General features: G+C 51.0%; 1 protein-coding gene across 6 annotated transcripts in view; it reads left to right on the top strand.

Moving 5' to 3' along the window:
- SLC25A25 (solute carrier family 25 member 25) overlaps positions 1-15505 on the top strand; it is a 53761-nt gene that overhangs the window by 17445 nt on the left and 20811 nt on the right. For 3 of the 6 annotated variants that reach the window (XM_053282309.1, XM_053282310.1, XM_053282312.1), the window contains exon 2: positions 5218-6088. The exons of the other annotated variants lie outside the window; for them this stretch is intronic. In XM_053282309.1, the coding sequence (XP_053138284.1) occupies positions 5864-6088 (225 nt within the window). In that variant the 5' untranslated portion in view covers positions 5218-5863. The remainder of the gene's footprint in view (positions 1-5217; positions 6089-15505) is intronic. 6 annotated transcript variants of the gene reach the window in all.

Here is a 15505-nt window from a genome sequence, read left to right as displayed (position 1 = left end):
AGCCTGTTGCAGCTGGGGATGCTGGGAGTTGTAGTCAACAACATCTGGGAAATCGCTGTTAGAGGGAACATTGGTTGGCCATATTCCTTCGACTGTGATTTTTGTCTTAGATACATTGCTCCCCTTGTTTTTAGATACCCGAATAACTGAGTTTTGTATAAACTTATTTCTTTCTGATAAGTACACAGATGGCTCTCATCTGGTGGCCAAATTCTGTCCGGCTGCAATTAAGATCTGTACATGGTGTGTTAGGAATGATTATTTTGGGTTTTTAGTTTGTTTCACCCTATTCTATTTTATTTCAACTTTATGTAGTATTTCCTATATGTGTATATATACATTTGTATCGATATTCACTAGTTTTAAGGATCCTTTTATCTGGGTCTGGACTGTGTATTTGACCAATGATGGTAACAAACTAAACTGAACTGAGCCTTTTGTAAGTGGTAGTATTTGTAGTAGTAGCGGTTACCACCTTTCTAAGTTGATACTGCAGAGTAGAACTGGGTTTGCCTCGCCATGGGTCGCAACTAGGAAGCTGGGCAATACAGGCCCAGGAAACTGGCAAGTTGTGTTGTCCTTCTGGGCAATGTCATTGGGGTGGGCGGGTGGTAGGGTGGAATGCTTTTCTGCTTGAGTCTACAAATACCATTAAGCTCTGTAGGTCCTGACAATAGCACTCCAGTGGAGAATCGATTCAAAGGAACTAAAGGAAAGTGAGAGGAGTGAGAAAGGAGTCGGTTCACCCCTAACTCATTATTCACAGGCAAAATAGGCTGTTAAGTAATCTGTGAAAATAGGTTTTCCACTGCCCTCTACTCTTAGCGTGGGATAACTGCTTCTGATGGAAAGCTGTGTGTGTGTGTGTGTGTGTTGCACTTCAGAAAGTATTCTCCAAATCCCTTAACACCACAGCATAGGGCCTGCCTTTCTGACTTTGTACCTCCTCGCTTCTCCCCCTCGCAACAAATTCCATGAATAAGCTTAGTTTTGGAGCTTGCTGAAAGAAAGAAAAATGGTAATTTTACCACATCGTTCCAAAATAAACAGAAAGGAGAATAAATTGGTATGTTGCATAATTGGTGCGGTCCATTGAAATTATTTTCTTAAGTGCAAAAAAGGCCAGTGCATTCTTGGCTTTTGGAATTGGTTTGCTCCGAGAACTCCTCGGTGAGTGCTTAATTAAAGCTTCTGTGGGTCTAGTTCTAAAACGGCATAATAACCTCAGTATCGCATTAGGAGCAGTGTTACAGTCATGTGGGCAGGTATAAAATTCTTCAGCCTTCTGGTCTCCTGGTGTTCCACAGGGCAACTCAAGAAGTCTAGCAGGCAAAGTCTTTGCTAAGCAGGGTCTGTGCAGGTTAAGCATAGCAATCTCCAATGGGACTTTCTTTTTTTGGGGGGGGTTCTTTTGCCTCCAGGTAGGGCTGGAAAAGACCCATGCCTGAAACCTTGAGGGTTTATTTTTTTTGGAGGGGTTCTGCCAGTCAGTGCAGACAATACTGAGCTCGATGGGCTAAGGGTCTGACTCAGTAGAAGGCCGCTTCCTATGCTCCTAGTTTTTTTCCAAGTGGCCTTTGGCTCTGAATTACCTGCCGAGGCCTGCTGTGATGGCCAGGAATAGGGTTTGCCCCTCATGCTCCAGAGCAGGGGTAGGGCGCCTTTGCTCTCCAGCTGAGCTCCAACTCCCATCATCCCCAGCCGCGACTTACTGCGGCTGATGGGAGTGGTAACTTAGCAACAGCTGCCGCGCCAAGGTGGCCGCCTCCGGTCGTAGCGCTTCCAAGGAGCCATTTCAGCTTCCCTTAGAGTGCAAAAGACGGCCTGTGAAATGCTTCTGGGCGTGAGCAGGACCGGAAGGGCCGGGCTCCTTGCAGACGGAGAACCAGGAGGTGGTCGCCCAGCATCACGGGATGGCTTTATCTGCAGCCAGCAGCCCGCTCTTGCTCGGCTGGGTGTTTCAAGTGAGGAGCTTGGAAAGTGATGAGTCACTTCAGAGCCTCCTGGGGAGACAGAGCTGCTGTTGCTCTCGGTGGGGAATACGCGATGATCCAGCAGCCCTTCCCTGTGCCTTGCTGCCCATGTAGCTGCTTAAGCGGAGCGTCCTAGCTTTCGGCAGTAGGTGAGCATTCTTCCGACTGGGCTCCTTGAAAGATTAAAGCGGCAAAAGGCTGCTGCCCGCTACCTTTGCCTGTTAGCAAATGCTTCCATAACCTCAACAGTGCCTGAAGCTCTGTCGAGAAGTGTTGTGGGAGCAGAACGCCTGCCTAGGAGAGATGGAAGGTAAACTCAGTAGGCAGGTTGGAGAGGGAGGAGGGATCCCAGGTTGGCAAAAGGTGCTTAGGGAGAGGAAGGAAATGGGGGTTCTTGGAAAGGGGTGCGTTTAAGAGCTGCTGACAGGGACCCACAAATTGGGGCCTGACTCGGTCGCCAGCCATTGCTTGTGGTCGCCGGCAGTCCCCTCTCTGCCCCCCAGATCCTCTTCTGGCACACAGGCAGAGGGCTTACGAGAGAAGCAGGTCTCCTTCAGTGTTCCCTCTAACAGGGATTCCTGGATGCTGTGGACTACAACTCCCAGAATCCCCAGCTGCAAAGGCTTTTGCTTGGGGATTCTGGGAGCTGTAGTCCACAACACCTGGGAATCTCTGTTGGAGGGAACACTCGCCTACTCTCATTTGTTCTGGGATATGGAGACGGTAAGAAATGGCACGGCGGGGGTCGGGCGGGGAGCCCTCTCGTACTGCTCAGAAAAGTTTCCTCAAGTTTCTTCCCTGCTCAGAAATGGCAGTGGAAATGAGACCTCTGTGAGGAGTGTGTGTGTGTGTGGGGGGGGGGGGTACCAGGTGCCCTGCTCGCCTGAAGGCTCAGGGAACTCGCCACTGGCAAGTGAATCTGGCTAGGAACACAAGATGGCATTCCTTGTTGGACAAGGTGTCCAGCTTTGATACCCTCATCCTCTAAACACTTCTCCCTTCTCTCTGTGCCAAGCACATAATTAAGATAAAGTGTGCCATCAAGTCTGTTTCAACTCCTGGCACCCACAGAGCCATGTGGTTTTCTTTAGCAGAATACAGGAGGGGTTGACCATTGCCTCCTCCCGCACAGTATGAGATGATGCCTTTCAGCATCTTCCTATTTTGCTGCTGCCCGATATAGTACCAGTGGGGATTCGAACCGTCAACCTTCTGCTTGTTAGTCAAGCATTTCCCCGCTGCACCACTTAAGGTGACTGGTCTTGTGGTAGCAAGCATAAATTGTCCCCTTTGCTAAGCAGGGGCCACCCTGGTTTGCATTTGAATGGAAGCCTACATGTGTGAGCTCTATAAGAGATTTCCCTTAGGGGATGGGGTCATAGCTCGGTGGAAGAGAACCTGCATGCTTGTCTGCAGAAAGTCTTAAGTTCTTTCCCTGGCAGCATCTCCAGATAGGGCTGAGAGAGATTCCTGCCTGCAATCTTGCAGAAGTTGCTGCCAGTCCGGGTAGACAATACTGAGCTAGAGGGACCAATGGTCTGACTCGGTAAAAGGCAGCTTCCTGTGTTGCTGTGGGGGAAAAAATTGAGTCCTGAGTTCAAGGAGAAGATGCAACATAGTGCAAGAGTCCTCAGACCTGCACTATGGTGGGGTTGGACTACCATTTAAGCCATCCCCAGCCACAACGGCTTGAGTGACGATGTGATTTGTAGCCCAGAATCAGGGGGGGCCAAGTTTGAGACAGCGGCCGCCATGAAACCGCATCGTTAATCTCAACCACCCCTCAACACGTCATTCTTAACACAAGTTGTTACTAATTGGGAGCCAACAGGGAGTTCAGCGGTGAACTAAGACGTAGTTCTACCCAGAACGATACAATTGCAAGTCCAGTTGCCTAACACAAAAAAACTGAATAAAAGCTCTCAATGCAGCTTGCCCATAGCGATGACCTCTGCTGCACCATAGCTCCCTGGTCTAGACATAAAGATTGGGGATGTGATACCAGTCGTCTCAAAGGCTTAGAGCAGGTCACACCTACACTGGGGGTGTAGCTATAATCGAACAAGGGGGCGTGTGGGGACAAATGTCCCAGGGCCCATGAGGGAGGAGGACCCAGTGACTGGCAACAGCCTGCCTGTCCTTTCTCTCCCCACGTAGGAGGCTGCCATCTACAGGGTCAGACCCTTGGTCCATCTAGCTCAGTATTGTCTGCACTGACTGGCAGCAGCTTCTCCAAGGCTGCAGGCAGGAATCTCTCTCAGCCCTAGCGTGGAGATGCTGCCAGGGAGGGAACCTGGAAGATCTTCCCAGAGCGGCTCCATCCCCTAAGGGGAATATCTTCCAGTGCTCACACATTTAGTCTCCCATTCAACAACAATAAGAACAAATATTTATATTCCGCTTTTCAACAAATGTTTCCAAAGCGGTTAACATAGAGAAACAACAAATAAACAAGATGGATCCCTGTTGCCCAAGGGCTCACAATTCATATACAACCGGGGCGGAGCCTGCTTAGCTAAGGGGACAAGTGATGTTTGCTACCACAAGACCTTCTGCAAGGAGGGAACCTCCTGCATGCAGATGCTCCTCCTCCTTCAACCTTGCTCTGCCCCTGAACTATGTGCCTGCTGAGATTCAGTGTGGCACATTGTGTAAGCCTGGGTGGATAAAAACCCAACCCATTCATGTTCAGTAAACACCCGAGTCGATGTAGATCAGGTCGAGTTTACTTTCATGTGGGTTTATTAGTACTACATTGTTAGTTACCCTGCCTTTCCTGCAAGGAGCTCAAAGTTGCAAGCATGGTTGCCTCCCCATCCTCACTGCAGCCCTGTCAGGTCAGCTAAGCCAAGAGGGCCACCTAGTAAGCTTGCTGGCTGCGTAGGGGTCTGAGGCTGGGTCTCCTCTATCTTGGCCACTCGGACCACTGTGCTGGCTCTTTGTTCCTGAAGGCCAGGCTACGGGGTTAGCTGTAACAGCCGGGTAAACCGCACCTGGACCAGTGGCAAAGTTGAGGAAGATGGGCTAGGAGTGTTCTGTGACGGGTGTGCCTAGAAGCCACCGCAGCCCTTCAGACAGGGAGCAGTGTGACACACCAGGGCCGCCTGCTTCTTTACTCACGAACAGCCATCCAGCTGGTTTGGGAAGGAAAGGGAATGCCTTCTCTGTCTCCAGGGATCCCTGTCTGGGCCCTAGATCAGATCCTGGTTGCTGGAGCATCTCTTCTGAATGTTCTCCTCCCCAGCCCTGCCCGCCTTCAGAAGCTGCCTCCCACGCCACGGATACCCAGGCCGTGCAGCCCTCCTCCTAGAAGTTCCAGCCGCCTCTCCTCTGCAGGACTCTCCGGCCGCATGGCAGGCATAATTCAGCCCCCCCGCTCACCTGATTGGCCCCAGCCTGCTGGCTTGAATAATGAACCTGTTAGTGTCGGGGACGGTGATTGGCCAGGCACTGCTGCAGTGAGAATGCAGCCTGGATGCTCCGTGCTCCTGCTCCTTTGGATGTGCCCTCGATGAGCCAGCAAGCACAGGTTAGCCGGCACAGCTGCCCAGAGGGCAAGACTCTCTCTTCCCGAGAGCCGTTGCTGCTCCGTTCTGCCTCGCTCCGCCCGAGGCTCCCTGCAAGGCCCAGCATCTTGGCTTCATGCTGGCACGGCTTGCCATTGTCTCTCCGAGGGAGCTGTTTGGGAGGCCGGGCACGGCAGCACCAGCAGACATTCCAGAGGCAGGAAGCCACCGCGCGGCTCGCTTCTCCCCTGGCGCCGCTGGCTCGGAAGCTTCCCCTGCAGCCCCGACTCTGCAAAGAGGGTGCTTGAGAGCCCGGCTCCCGTTGCCTTCCTCGGCCTCTGACGGCAGGGGCTGCCTGGCCAGTTCGCGAGCCGAGGGCCAGTGATGCTGCAGTCGCTCTGGCGCTATTTCTCCTGCCTGATCTCAAGGGCGGCGTGTCAAGGCCCTGCAGGAGCACAAGAGGATGAGGAGGCCAAGGACCCCCCAGCTCCTGGCGCTGGGGAGCAGGCCCCCAAGATGCCGGGGAAGCCACTCAACAAAGGGGGCGGCGACTCGGAAAGGAGGCCGACTATTCTTCTGGTGGTTGGGCCTGCTGAGCATTTCCCACAGGTAACACTGCTCCAAAGCCCCGCTCGGGATGGGAATTGCCTGTAACAGTCTGGGTGTGTGTGTGTAGGGTGCCACTTGAAAGGGGTGTGGAGGAGGAGGGATGCCGGGCCCCTGGGTCACTCAGTGGGGCTTAATTCTAAGAAGCCTCTTGAGCGGGAGAGAAGTAGCGAATCATTCGCCCTCTCGGATGGCCGGCTTCTTACAGAAAGAGCTTGGCAAAAGGCGAGTATTGCAGGCCACTTGGCCCTGAAAGGAGGGTTTGGGTAGGGAAGAAGGGGGCAGAAAGGCAGAAGTTGGTTCAAGCCTTCCAGGACTCAGGAGGCTTCCTATGATAGAAGCTGCCTCGTTAAAGCAAACGAGCGGGCAGAGGGGACCCTGTGGGCTCCTGCTGCACAATAAACGGGCCCTGAAACCTCTGGCTGGCCTGGATAAGCAGAGTACGATAGAAGCAGATCAAGCGGTGAACCTTTGACTGGGCGCTTCGGGTAATACCGCTCCAAGACAATAGCCTGGGATCGTGATTGTGATTGAGTTATTGGCTGGATGCAAATACAGGCTTTGAGTGCTGGGCAGCTTTCAGAGAGGACTTCCTTGTGCTGTAGAATTTTATTCAGATTACGTACGTGTGTGTGTGTGTGTGTGTGTGTGTGTGTGCGTGCCTAAAAGCAGAGAGCTTTCCTAGTTTGCTGATAGCAGGAGCTCTGCCCAGCTGGTGTGGATGTGCTGGGGAGGGGTTGAATGTTTTGCATAGGGAGAGTCTGGGGTTTTCAAACATGGGTGCCCAGACTTAGTCGGACAACAGCCCCCACCATCCCAAAGGCCACTGTGGCTGAGGATAATGGAGACTGTAGTCAAGCATCTGGGCACCCAAGTTTGAGAAGTCTGGGGGTAAAGTCACGTATGAGCCCAACTCAATACCACGCACAGGAGGGCTGCGCATAATATTCTTGTTGGGTTAATGCAACTAAAATTTTGTGTACGGCTTTTCAGTAGAGAATGCTGGCCAGTCATTAGTGGTTGGCCTGTAGTTCCTTTGCTGCCATTTTCTGGCGAGAAATTAGAAATGGTAGTCCACATAGTGTTAGGTATTGGGAAAAAGAAATCGCTTCTGAGTTGGAGGAATAGTGTGAGATGTAGCTAGGGAACTGTCATGGAAGAGGACTACTCAAGTGGACCCAACTTTAAGCCCTAATTTTGGATACAGGGGTTGGGGAAGTTGGGGTTACAAGATCTTTTCAAGCTAGACTGTTGGGTGTTTGACACGCACACGGTTTCTGCTGGTGGGACTTCTCAGTGGGGAGAATTGGAACAGTTGGATTTTAAAAAGCATTAAAAAGCATGTTGTCAAGAGAGATAAGTCTGCAATCAAACGGGCAATATTTTAGGTTCAGATAAGTTGACGATGGGGGATGCTTTATCTCTAGTAAATCAGTAGATCTACTGTGGGTCAATTACTTGTGTATGAAGCTGTGGTTCAATGTCCAAGGAGGACAGAAAACAGGTGGTGGTAATGGTTTCTAAAACTGGATGCTTCCTTGGAAGTTTGAGCTGAGAATTCTCCACTTCTGCCTTGTGTCATTCAGGAAGAGGTTCCTTGCGTTTTGGAAAGGGGGGGCAATCTTTCCTTCCCTTTTCAAGGAATATTTTCCAGATATCGTGCCCTGATGGTTAATCTTTCAGACTTCCTAAGCACCTGCCCAGGTCTTTCTTTCTGGCCCCATCTTGAAAATCTTTGAATTTGCTTTTGGGGTTCTGAGCATTCAGGACCCACAACTGCTAATGTGTTAAACGTCCTTGCCTGCTGCAAAGTGGTGGAGCTTGAAGCCTGCCTCTTTTCGTGGTGCAAATAAATCCGGGCATTGTGGCAGAAGGCGTTTTGCTCCGTAGTACTGCTGCGGCTAAGCCTTCTTGAAGGTTAGGTCTCTGGACTTGGCCAGCCCTGGTTTGTCCACCAGGAAGCTGCATCTGTAGCCTGTATATGTTGCTCCTTGGGGCAGGGGCCCTCTTCTGCTGCGGCACCCAAATTCTGGAGCATGTGGGGCGGTGAGTCGAGTGGTGGACTATGACTGGGAAGCCCTGGGTTGAGCCAGTCATTCTATTAGCCTAGCCTACTCTGCAGGGTGGTTGTGAGGATTAAAATGCCTGGAGGAGGGGAGGAGCCATGTACAGCACTCTGAACTCCTTGGAGGAAGGATGGAGTGCAGTTGTTGTAAATACTGTCTTGGCTTTTTCTCAAGTATCCGCACTGACCGCTTCTAGGTGCCAAGAAAAACATTTGTTTGCCTAGGGCAAGCTTGCTCAACTTTGGCCCCCCAGCTGTGTTTGGACTACACCTCCCATAATCCCCAGCCACACTGGGCAGTTGCCAGAGGTTATGGGAGTTGTGGGCCAACAGTTGAGCAACCCTGGGTTAGGGCAAGACTGACTACAACTTGCATCATCCTGGGCTGTTGGCTGTTGTGCTGGGGGATGATGGGAGATGTAGTCCAGCAACAACCAGATGGCCACAGTTGTGCTGCCCTGGTCTAGGGGTCTGGCATGCTTCCTTTGTCTAGTATGAGTGTGCTGCCCTTGCTTTCATGCTTGCATTTTTATGTTTCGTTCTAATTGGCCACCTCAGAGGCCTAGATTGGGAACAGGGGCTGTTTATAAAGAGAAACCACACTGACTGACCGCCGGACTAAACTACTCATGAGTAGCCACACTGAAATTAATGGGGGAAGTTGGCCATAAGCGCCTCCCGGCTCACGCCTTTGACTTCTGGATTGTAAACCTCTGGGTGATGCTTAGGACTCTTGCTTTTAAAATCCTCTTTGAACACTGGCCAGCAGCTTCAGGCACTGGTTCAACAGAATGCAGCAATGAATGCTGCCTGTATAAAGCTGGGATGAAAAAGATTTAGCCTGGTGCTCCCGTTCCCCTGGATACGATAGCCCTTCTAGCTACGCCAGCTTCCTGGCCGGCCATTAGTGAGGGGCTGTGTGCCCTCTAGTCTTAAATAGGGTGGGGATGTTAATTAAGGGATGTATAGGGAGAAAGGCAATTGGTGAAAGGCCTGAGGAATTCCCCATAGTGGGGCTGTGGTAGAGAATCTGCTTGCAGTGTTGGGGAGTCGGCTTGCATGCAGAAATTACCAGCTTGGATCCCTGGCAGCATTCCCAGGTAGTGCTGGGAGAGACTCCTGCCTGAAACCTTGGAGAGCCGCTGCCAGTCAGTGCAGACAATGCTGAGCTAGATGGACCAAGGGTCTGACTCAGCAGAAGGCAGCTTCCGATATTTTTCCTAAGCATCCCTCCCTCATTAGATACATACAGAGCCCCTTCCCTGAGTCCCAAACGCTGTTTGCCCCCCCAGGTCCAGCCCCAACTGGACACAGACCCCCATCCCTAACGCTCTGCCAGCAGGGACATCACCTGGTCCACCCAGCCATGGGGAGGAGATGGAACCTTTCCCCACCATTACTCACTGCGCATTCTCTGGAAGTGTTCTGTCTTTTTGCATTTCAAAATGTCTGTTACAGCAGCTCGTGGTATTTGCAAGAATATCTGGCAAGGTGGAGGAAACCTGATTTGGATCAGGAGTTGCTTTGTAACTTGAAGCAGCTCAATTATAAACGAATTAAGAGAGCAGCAGCGTCTGGGGGCTAGAGGCGGCGGGGAGGTGGGGAGAGCAATTACTTCTTTAAAACTTGGCTCCCTCTTGACTCTTGCATGGAACATAAAACTATTACCTTTAGCATTACTAGAAATATGCATCAAAATGTCCTGTATTATAAAATGCTTAACCAGGCATTAACAATTGTATGAGCTTGTCTTAAGAACATAAGAACAGCCCTGCTGGATCAGGCCCAAGGCCTATCCAGTCCAGCACCTGTTGCCCACAGTGGCCCACCAGATGCCTCTGGGAAGGCATGCCCTCTCTCCAGCCATTTCTCCCCTGCAATTGGCATTCAGCGATAGCCATGCCCTCCACGAATCTGTTTAAACCCTGCTTAAGCCCATGCAAGTTGGTGGCTGTCCCCCATCCCGTGTTGAGGAAAGGATGGCTTTAAGGTACCAAGGGCTTGCAAGCCAAAATTCCTTGAGTTTTCCTGGTTTTCTGTATGCCATCTGCCACATGTGCCTTTTGCCCAGTAACATTCAGTGTGTGTTTGAAGAGTGCTTTGCCTTCTCAGATGCAGAGGCACTGTTTGGCCAGCGCAGTTTTTGTGCTGAGTGGTATCAATCCAGGACTCCAACATCTGTCAACTTGTACCTTGTACTCTTGCTATCTGCTGGTGATGAGTGATCTGACCCCGATGCAGACACGAAGCAGAGAGAGCAGCACTTTGGTGACACAGCTACAAATAAACACACGGTCATTTGCGGCCCGTTCTGTAGTCCACCGAGATGGATTTGTTTGCCCTTCCAATTAGCCTGCACTTTGTGGGAGTCGTTACTGGAATGGAACTTGTATTTTTCCTCGCGTGTGGAAGGTTAATGAGCGCACCCAGTTCCTTGGCACAACAACTATATCCAGACTCTCTCAGTGGTCCACATCATTCGAAGTCTTCTTGTTGGGGTAGGGGTGGCCCAGGCAGTATTCCCTGTAACAGGGATTCCCAGATGTTGTGAACTGCAACTCGCACCATGGTCTTGTGGTAGCAAGCATGAATGGTCTCCTTTGCTAAGCAGGGTCTGCCCTGGTTTACATTTGAATGGGAGACCACATGTGTGAGTACTGTAAGAGATTCCCCTTAGAGGATGGAGCTGCTCTGTGAAGAGCAGAAGGTTTCATGTTCTCTCCCTTGCATCTCCAAGATAGGACTGAGGCTCCTGCCTGGAACCTTGGAGAAGCCACTGCCAGTCTGTGTAGACAGTCTTGAGCTAGATGGACCAAGGGTCTGACTCAGTAGAAGGCAGCTTCATCTGTTCCTATCCCCAGCCGCAGTGGCCTTGGGCTGGGGATGATGGGAGTTGGAGTCAGCCACGCTTGCAGGGAATACAGCCCCGAGGTTTTGTGCCTGAGGCAAGGCATAAAATACTACCTCACCCCATGCCCCCAGTGCGGGACAGCTCCTTTCAGAACCAGCCCTTGCAAGCTTTGGAAGTGCATGGTGGGGTCAGGGAGGAGGGGAGGTTACCAGCTGCCGCCTCTTCTTTCCTTCTGCTCCTTGCAAGGTTTGCAAGAGTCAGGCCTGTCCCAAAGAGCTGCTCGGATGGCAGGAGACACCTTGCTGCCCTCCTGGAATCCCAGCAGTCGGCTGCCTGAGCTGAAGGCCTCGCCATGCCTCATGAAAGGGCCGCCCTGATGTTTGACATTGGGAGAGGTCAGTTCGAGGGTTGCACTGCATTCTTGGGAAAGATGTTTTTGTTTCAGCAGATGGCTTGAAGACTTGCTTTAAGCTACGCTGGGTTGCTTATGGTTCTAAATGATTGATTATTTTCTCTACTGCTTGTTCGTCCTCACGTTCCACCCTGTGGCCATGGCAGCCTCTAACAGCTGCTTCTTAGCCTGGGTAATTGATGGCAAACCAGTTGTCCAGAAGTCAGAATGCAGCAACTGGTTGAGGCCCCTTCATCCGTACAGTTATCAGTAGGCAAACATGTTTTTTAACCAACACTTCGCCATCCAAAGCTGCTTCCTGGCACAGGAAGAAAAAAACAATCTTCTTCCCAGGTGTTTAGAAACCAGTTACTTATGGGCTCAGAAGTCATGGCCATTGCATGGTTTGGCATTCGGGGCTCAAGCATCATCTTCCATGTGGGAAATTGGGAGGAGAGCTGTTCTTGTGGCAGCAAGCATGAATTCTCCCCTTTGCTAAGCTGGGTCTGCCTTGGTTTGCATTTGAATGGGATACTACGTATGAGCACTGGAAGAGATTCCCTTAGGAGGTGGGGCCGCTCTGGGAAGAGCACCTGCATGCAGAAGGTTCCAAGTTTCCTCCCTGTCATCTCCAGGCAAAGCTGGGAAAGACTCCTGCCTGCAACCCTGGAGAAGCCGCTGCCAATCAGTGTAGACCAGGCCCGCTCAACTTCTGCCCTCCTGCAGCTGTTGGCCTACAACTCCCATCATCCCTGGCTTTTGGCCCCTTTGGCTAGGGATTATGGGAGTTGTAGTCCAAAAACAGCTTCAGGGGCTAAGCTGAGCAGGCCTGGTGTAGACAGTACTGAGCTAGGTGGACCAATGATAGAGTAGCAGGCAGCTTCCTATATAATTAATCAACACTTTCAATAACAGTTAGAATGGTTACTTGAACAAATTTATTGTTTCTTGGGAAGCTTCTAGATTTCTCGGTGATAGATAAGGCTGTTGAAAACAAGTTGTCTCTCCTGACCAGAGTTAATGGTTTGGAGTCCATGGGGTCACTTCAATATTGGATGTGCATGGGATAACTTTGATGTCTCAAACGGAGCAAACATCATTAACACATCCTTGGGGCTGTCCCTGAAGCCAATGACTAGATTTGCATCTTGGCTCGCAAATCCTTCCTGTCAACTTTGGCCTAGGTAACTTGCAGCCAAATGCAAATTCTTCACTAGTGTGCAACCTGGAAGATCTCCTGTGAGCACCAAAGTTTGCTCATCAGGATAGGAGCATTGTTGCAAGGAAGGCATCTTGAAATGAAATGGGAGTATAATTCAGCGATTTGATGTGAAAGGAGTTGAGCTTTTTAGAACCGGGGAGCAACGGCAGGAGAGGGCGTGTGCCTTGGTTGCCTGCTCATTGTTGGACTAGGAGCGGGGTGTCCTGTGTTCAAATCCCTGATGAGCCATGAAGCTTGCTGGGTGACTCGGGGCTGGTCACTTCTCCTTTGGCCTACCCTACCTCGCAGGGTGGTTGTGGGGATCAGCATAACCCTGGACATGGCTCAGGGCGCTTTGGAGGAAAAGCTGGATAGAAATGCAATAATCTGGTGGGCTGCTGCTGCAAAAAACAACACCATAGGATTCTGGGCTACTTGGACCTTGGCCAGATCCTCTTGGCTGGCTCTTAAGTCCACTTGTGTGCAGGGATCCACAAATGGCCATTGCAGCTGGGGAAGATGGGAGTTGTAGTCAGCAGCATCTGGGGGTCCCTGCTAAAGTGAACATGGATCACCATCCTCCTGCCATTCCTTAGAGGAGCTCAAGATGATATCAGTGGAGGAATCTTCTTTCTCCTTCACCTTTGTGACACCCAGTGAAATAGGTGAGGCTGACTTTCCCAAGGTCACCCAGTAGCTTTTGTGGCCGAGTGGGCATTTGAACTTGGCCCTTGTCTTCTACAGCAGGGGTTGCCAAAACCCGGGGGCTCAGAGGGTGTCTGACTACAATTCCCATCACCCCCTGCCATGGCAGGGGATTATGGGAGTTGGAGTCAGACACCCTCTGGGCCCCCAGGTTTTGGCAACCCCTGCCCTGTGCACCACACTAGACCCTAGGTTCCAATGAGCTGGGTGTGGGACATTATTAAGGGTCTGCCACCTCTCACCAGTACTGCAGGAGTGGGCGGGGGGTGAGGGTGGATCTCTTTTTGGCTTTTTCCAGGTCTCAGTCAGCATCTCCAGTTGCCAAGCAGAGGTGGATTACTTGGGTAAAACCTGGAAAACGCTGTGGTAAGCAACCGCAGTGTGCTGCAACTCAAACCCCAAAGTGACTTCTCCGGTTCCCTTGGGGCTGGCCATGAATCGAACGGTTAGGACTTTGGCCGTATTACCTTGAAATTGTCTGTCTCCAGATGAACTTGGTTCACTGAGGGCTGGTAGACGTAATGCCAGCAAGAGGCAGTGCAGCTTACATAAGATGACTCCTGCAGCATCAGAGCAAAGGCCTCCCTGGCCCGGCCTCCCTCTTCTCACAGGGACCTACCAGATGCCTCTGGGAAACCTAACAGCTTGGAGATGAAGGTGTGCCCCCCCCCTGCCATTGTTCCCCTGCAACTGGTGTTCAGGGGCATCCTGCCTCTGAGCCTGGGGGCAGCCTCTGTCCATCAAGACTGGGAGCCATTGATAGCCCCTTCTTGATGCCGTCTAAGCTAGAGGCCATCGTCATATCTTGTGGCAGCAGGTTCCACAGACTGGTTTTGTGCTGTGTGACAAATGCTTGCTTTTGTGTGTCCTAAATCACCTGACAGTCAGCATCATTGGATGACCTCCGATTCTATTTTTTGGAGAGGAAGAAAACCTCCCCTCTCTTTTCTCCATGCTAGGCATAATTTTGTAAGCCTCAATCAGTACCTTTTTTTTTTCTAAACTAAAATGTTGCAGCCCGAATATTGTAGCCCTGCCTTGTAAGGAAGAGGTGCTTGTCTCTTCTGCACCTTTCCTAGCTCTTCTGTATTTATTTGGCAATGCAGCAACCACAACTGCACACAGTATTCCAAATGTGGCCAGACCAGAGGGTTGTATAGTGACATGATTCATGTTTTTGATATTTTTCTTAATGATCCCCAGCATGGAATTTGCTTGTTTCATAATTGCTGCACACTCGGAGATCTGGTTTTGTGGTTGCAAGCATGAGTTGTTCCCTTTGCCATGCAGGATCTGGAAGAGGGTCTCTTTGCTTGCATCTTCAGGTAAGACTGGGAGAGACGCCTGCCTGAAACCTTGGAGAGCAATTGCCAGTCGTTGCAGGCAATTCTGAGCTAGATGGACCAAGGGTCTGACTTGGTATAAGGCCCTTTTCCTTATATTCCTAATAGTTGGGTACCATCTGCAGACCTGGCCTCCTTGTTGCTTGCCCCTAACTCCAAACGATGTATGAACACGTCAAAAAGCACCACTCCCAATTCAGATCCTTTTTACTTCCCTCCATTGTGAAAATTGCCCCTTTAATCCTACTCTTTAGTCCAGCGATGGGCAAACTTAGGGGATGGGGCTGTCTGCATGCAGAAGATTCCAAAGTCCCTCCCTGGCATCTTCAAGCTGGGGCTGAGAGAGATTCCTGCCTGCAACCTTGGAGAAACTGCTGCCAGTCTGGGTTGACAGTTCTGAGCTAGGTGGACCAGTGGTCTGACTCAGTATATGGCAGCTTCCAGTGTTCCTAAATGTGGCCCTCCAGCAGTTTTTGAACTAGAACTCCCATCATCCCTAGCCACAGTACATTGTGGCTAGGGATTATGAGTTGTAGTACGACAACATCTGGAGGGCCAACTTTGCCCACCTCTGCATTCTTCCACCCAGTTCCCTGCCTGTAAAAGGACCTGAAAAGAGCCTGGCTGGTGGGGGCTAGAGCACTAGTGAGGGAAAACGGGTGCTTGGGGAGAAAAAAATTGCGCATTCGGCTTCAGCTGATCTCTAAGAGGATCTGGATTTTGAGTGAGGATCCTGTTTCCTATGGAAACAGACGTCAGAGTATGGCAGTAGGTTAAGCTGAGTTAGGTAACAGAAATAAAAGGGCACAGTGGGTAAGACGGGACATTTCAAAAGGGGCCCTGCATGACCAGGCGATTAGGAGG

Source organism: Hemicordylus capensis, chromosome 17 (genome assembly GCF_027244095.1).
Source record: "Hemicordylus capensis ecotype Gifberg chromosome 17, rHemCap1.1.pri, whole genome shotgun sequence".
Taxonomy (NCBI): Eukaryota; Metazoa; Chordata; class Lepidosauria; order Squamata; family Cordylidae; genus Hemicordylus; species Hemicordylus capensis.
The sequence above is the reverse complement of the archived record's forward strand: the minus strand, read 5'-3'. Positions and strand labels throughout refer to the sequence as shown.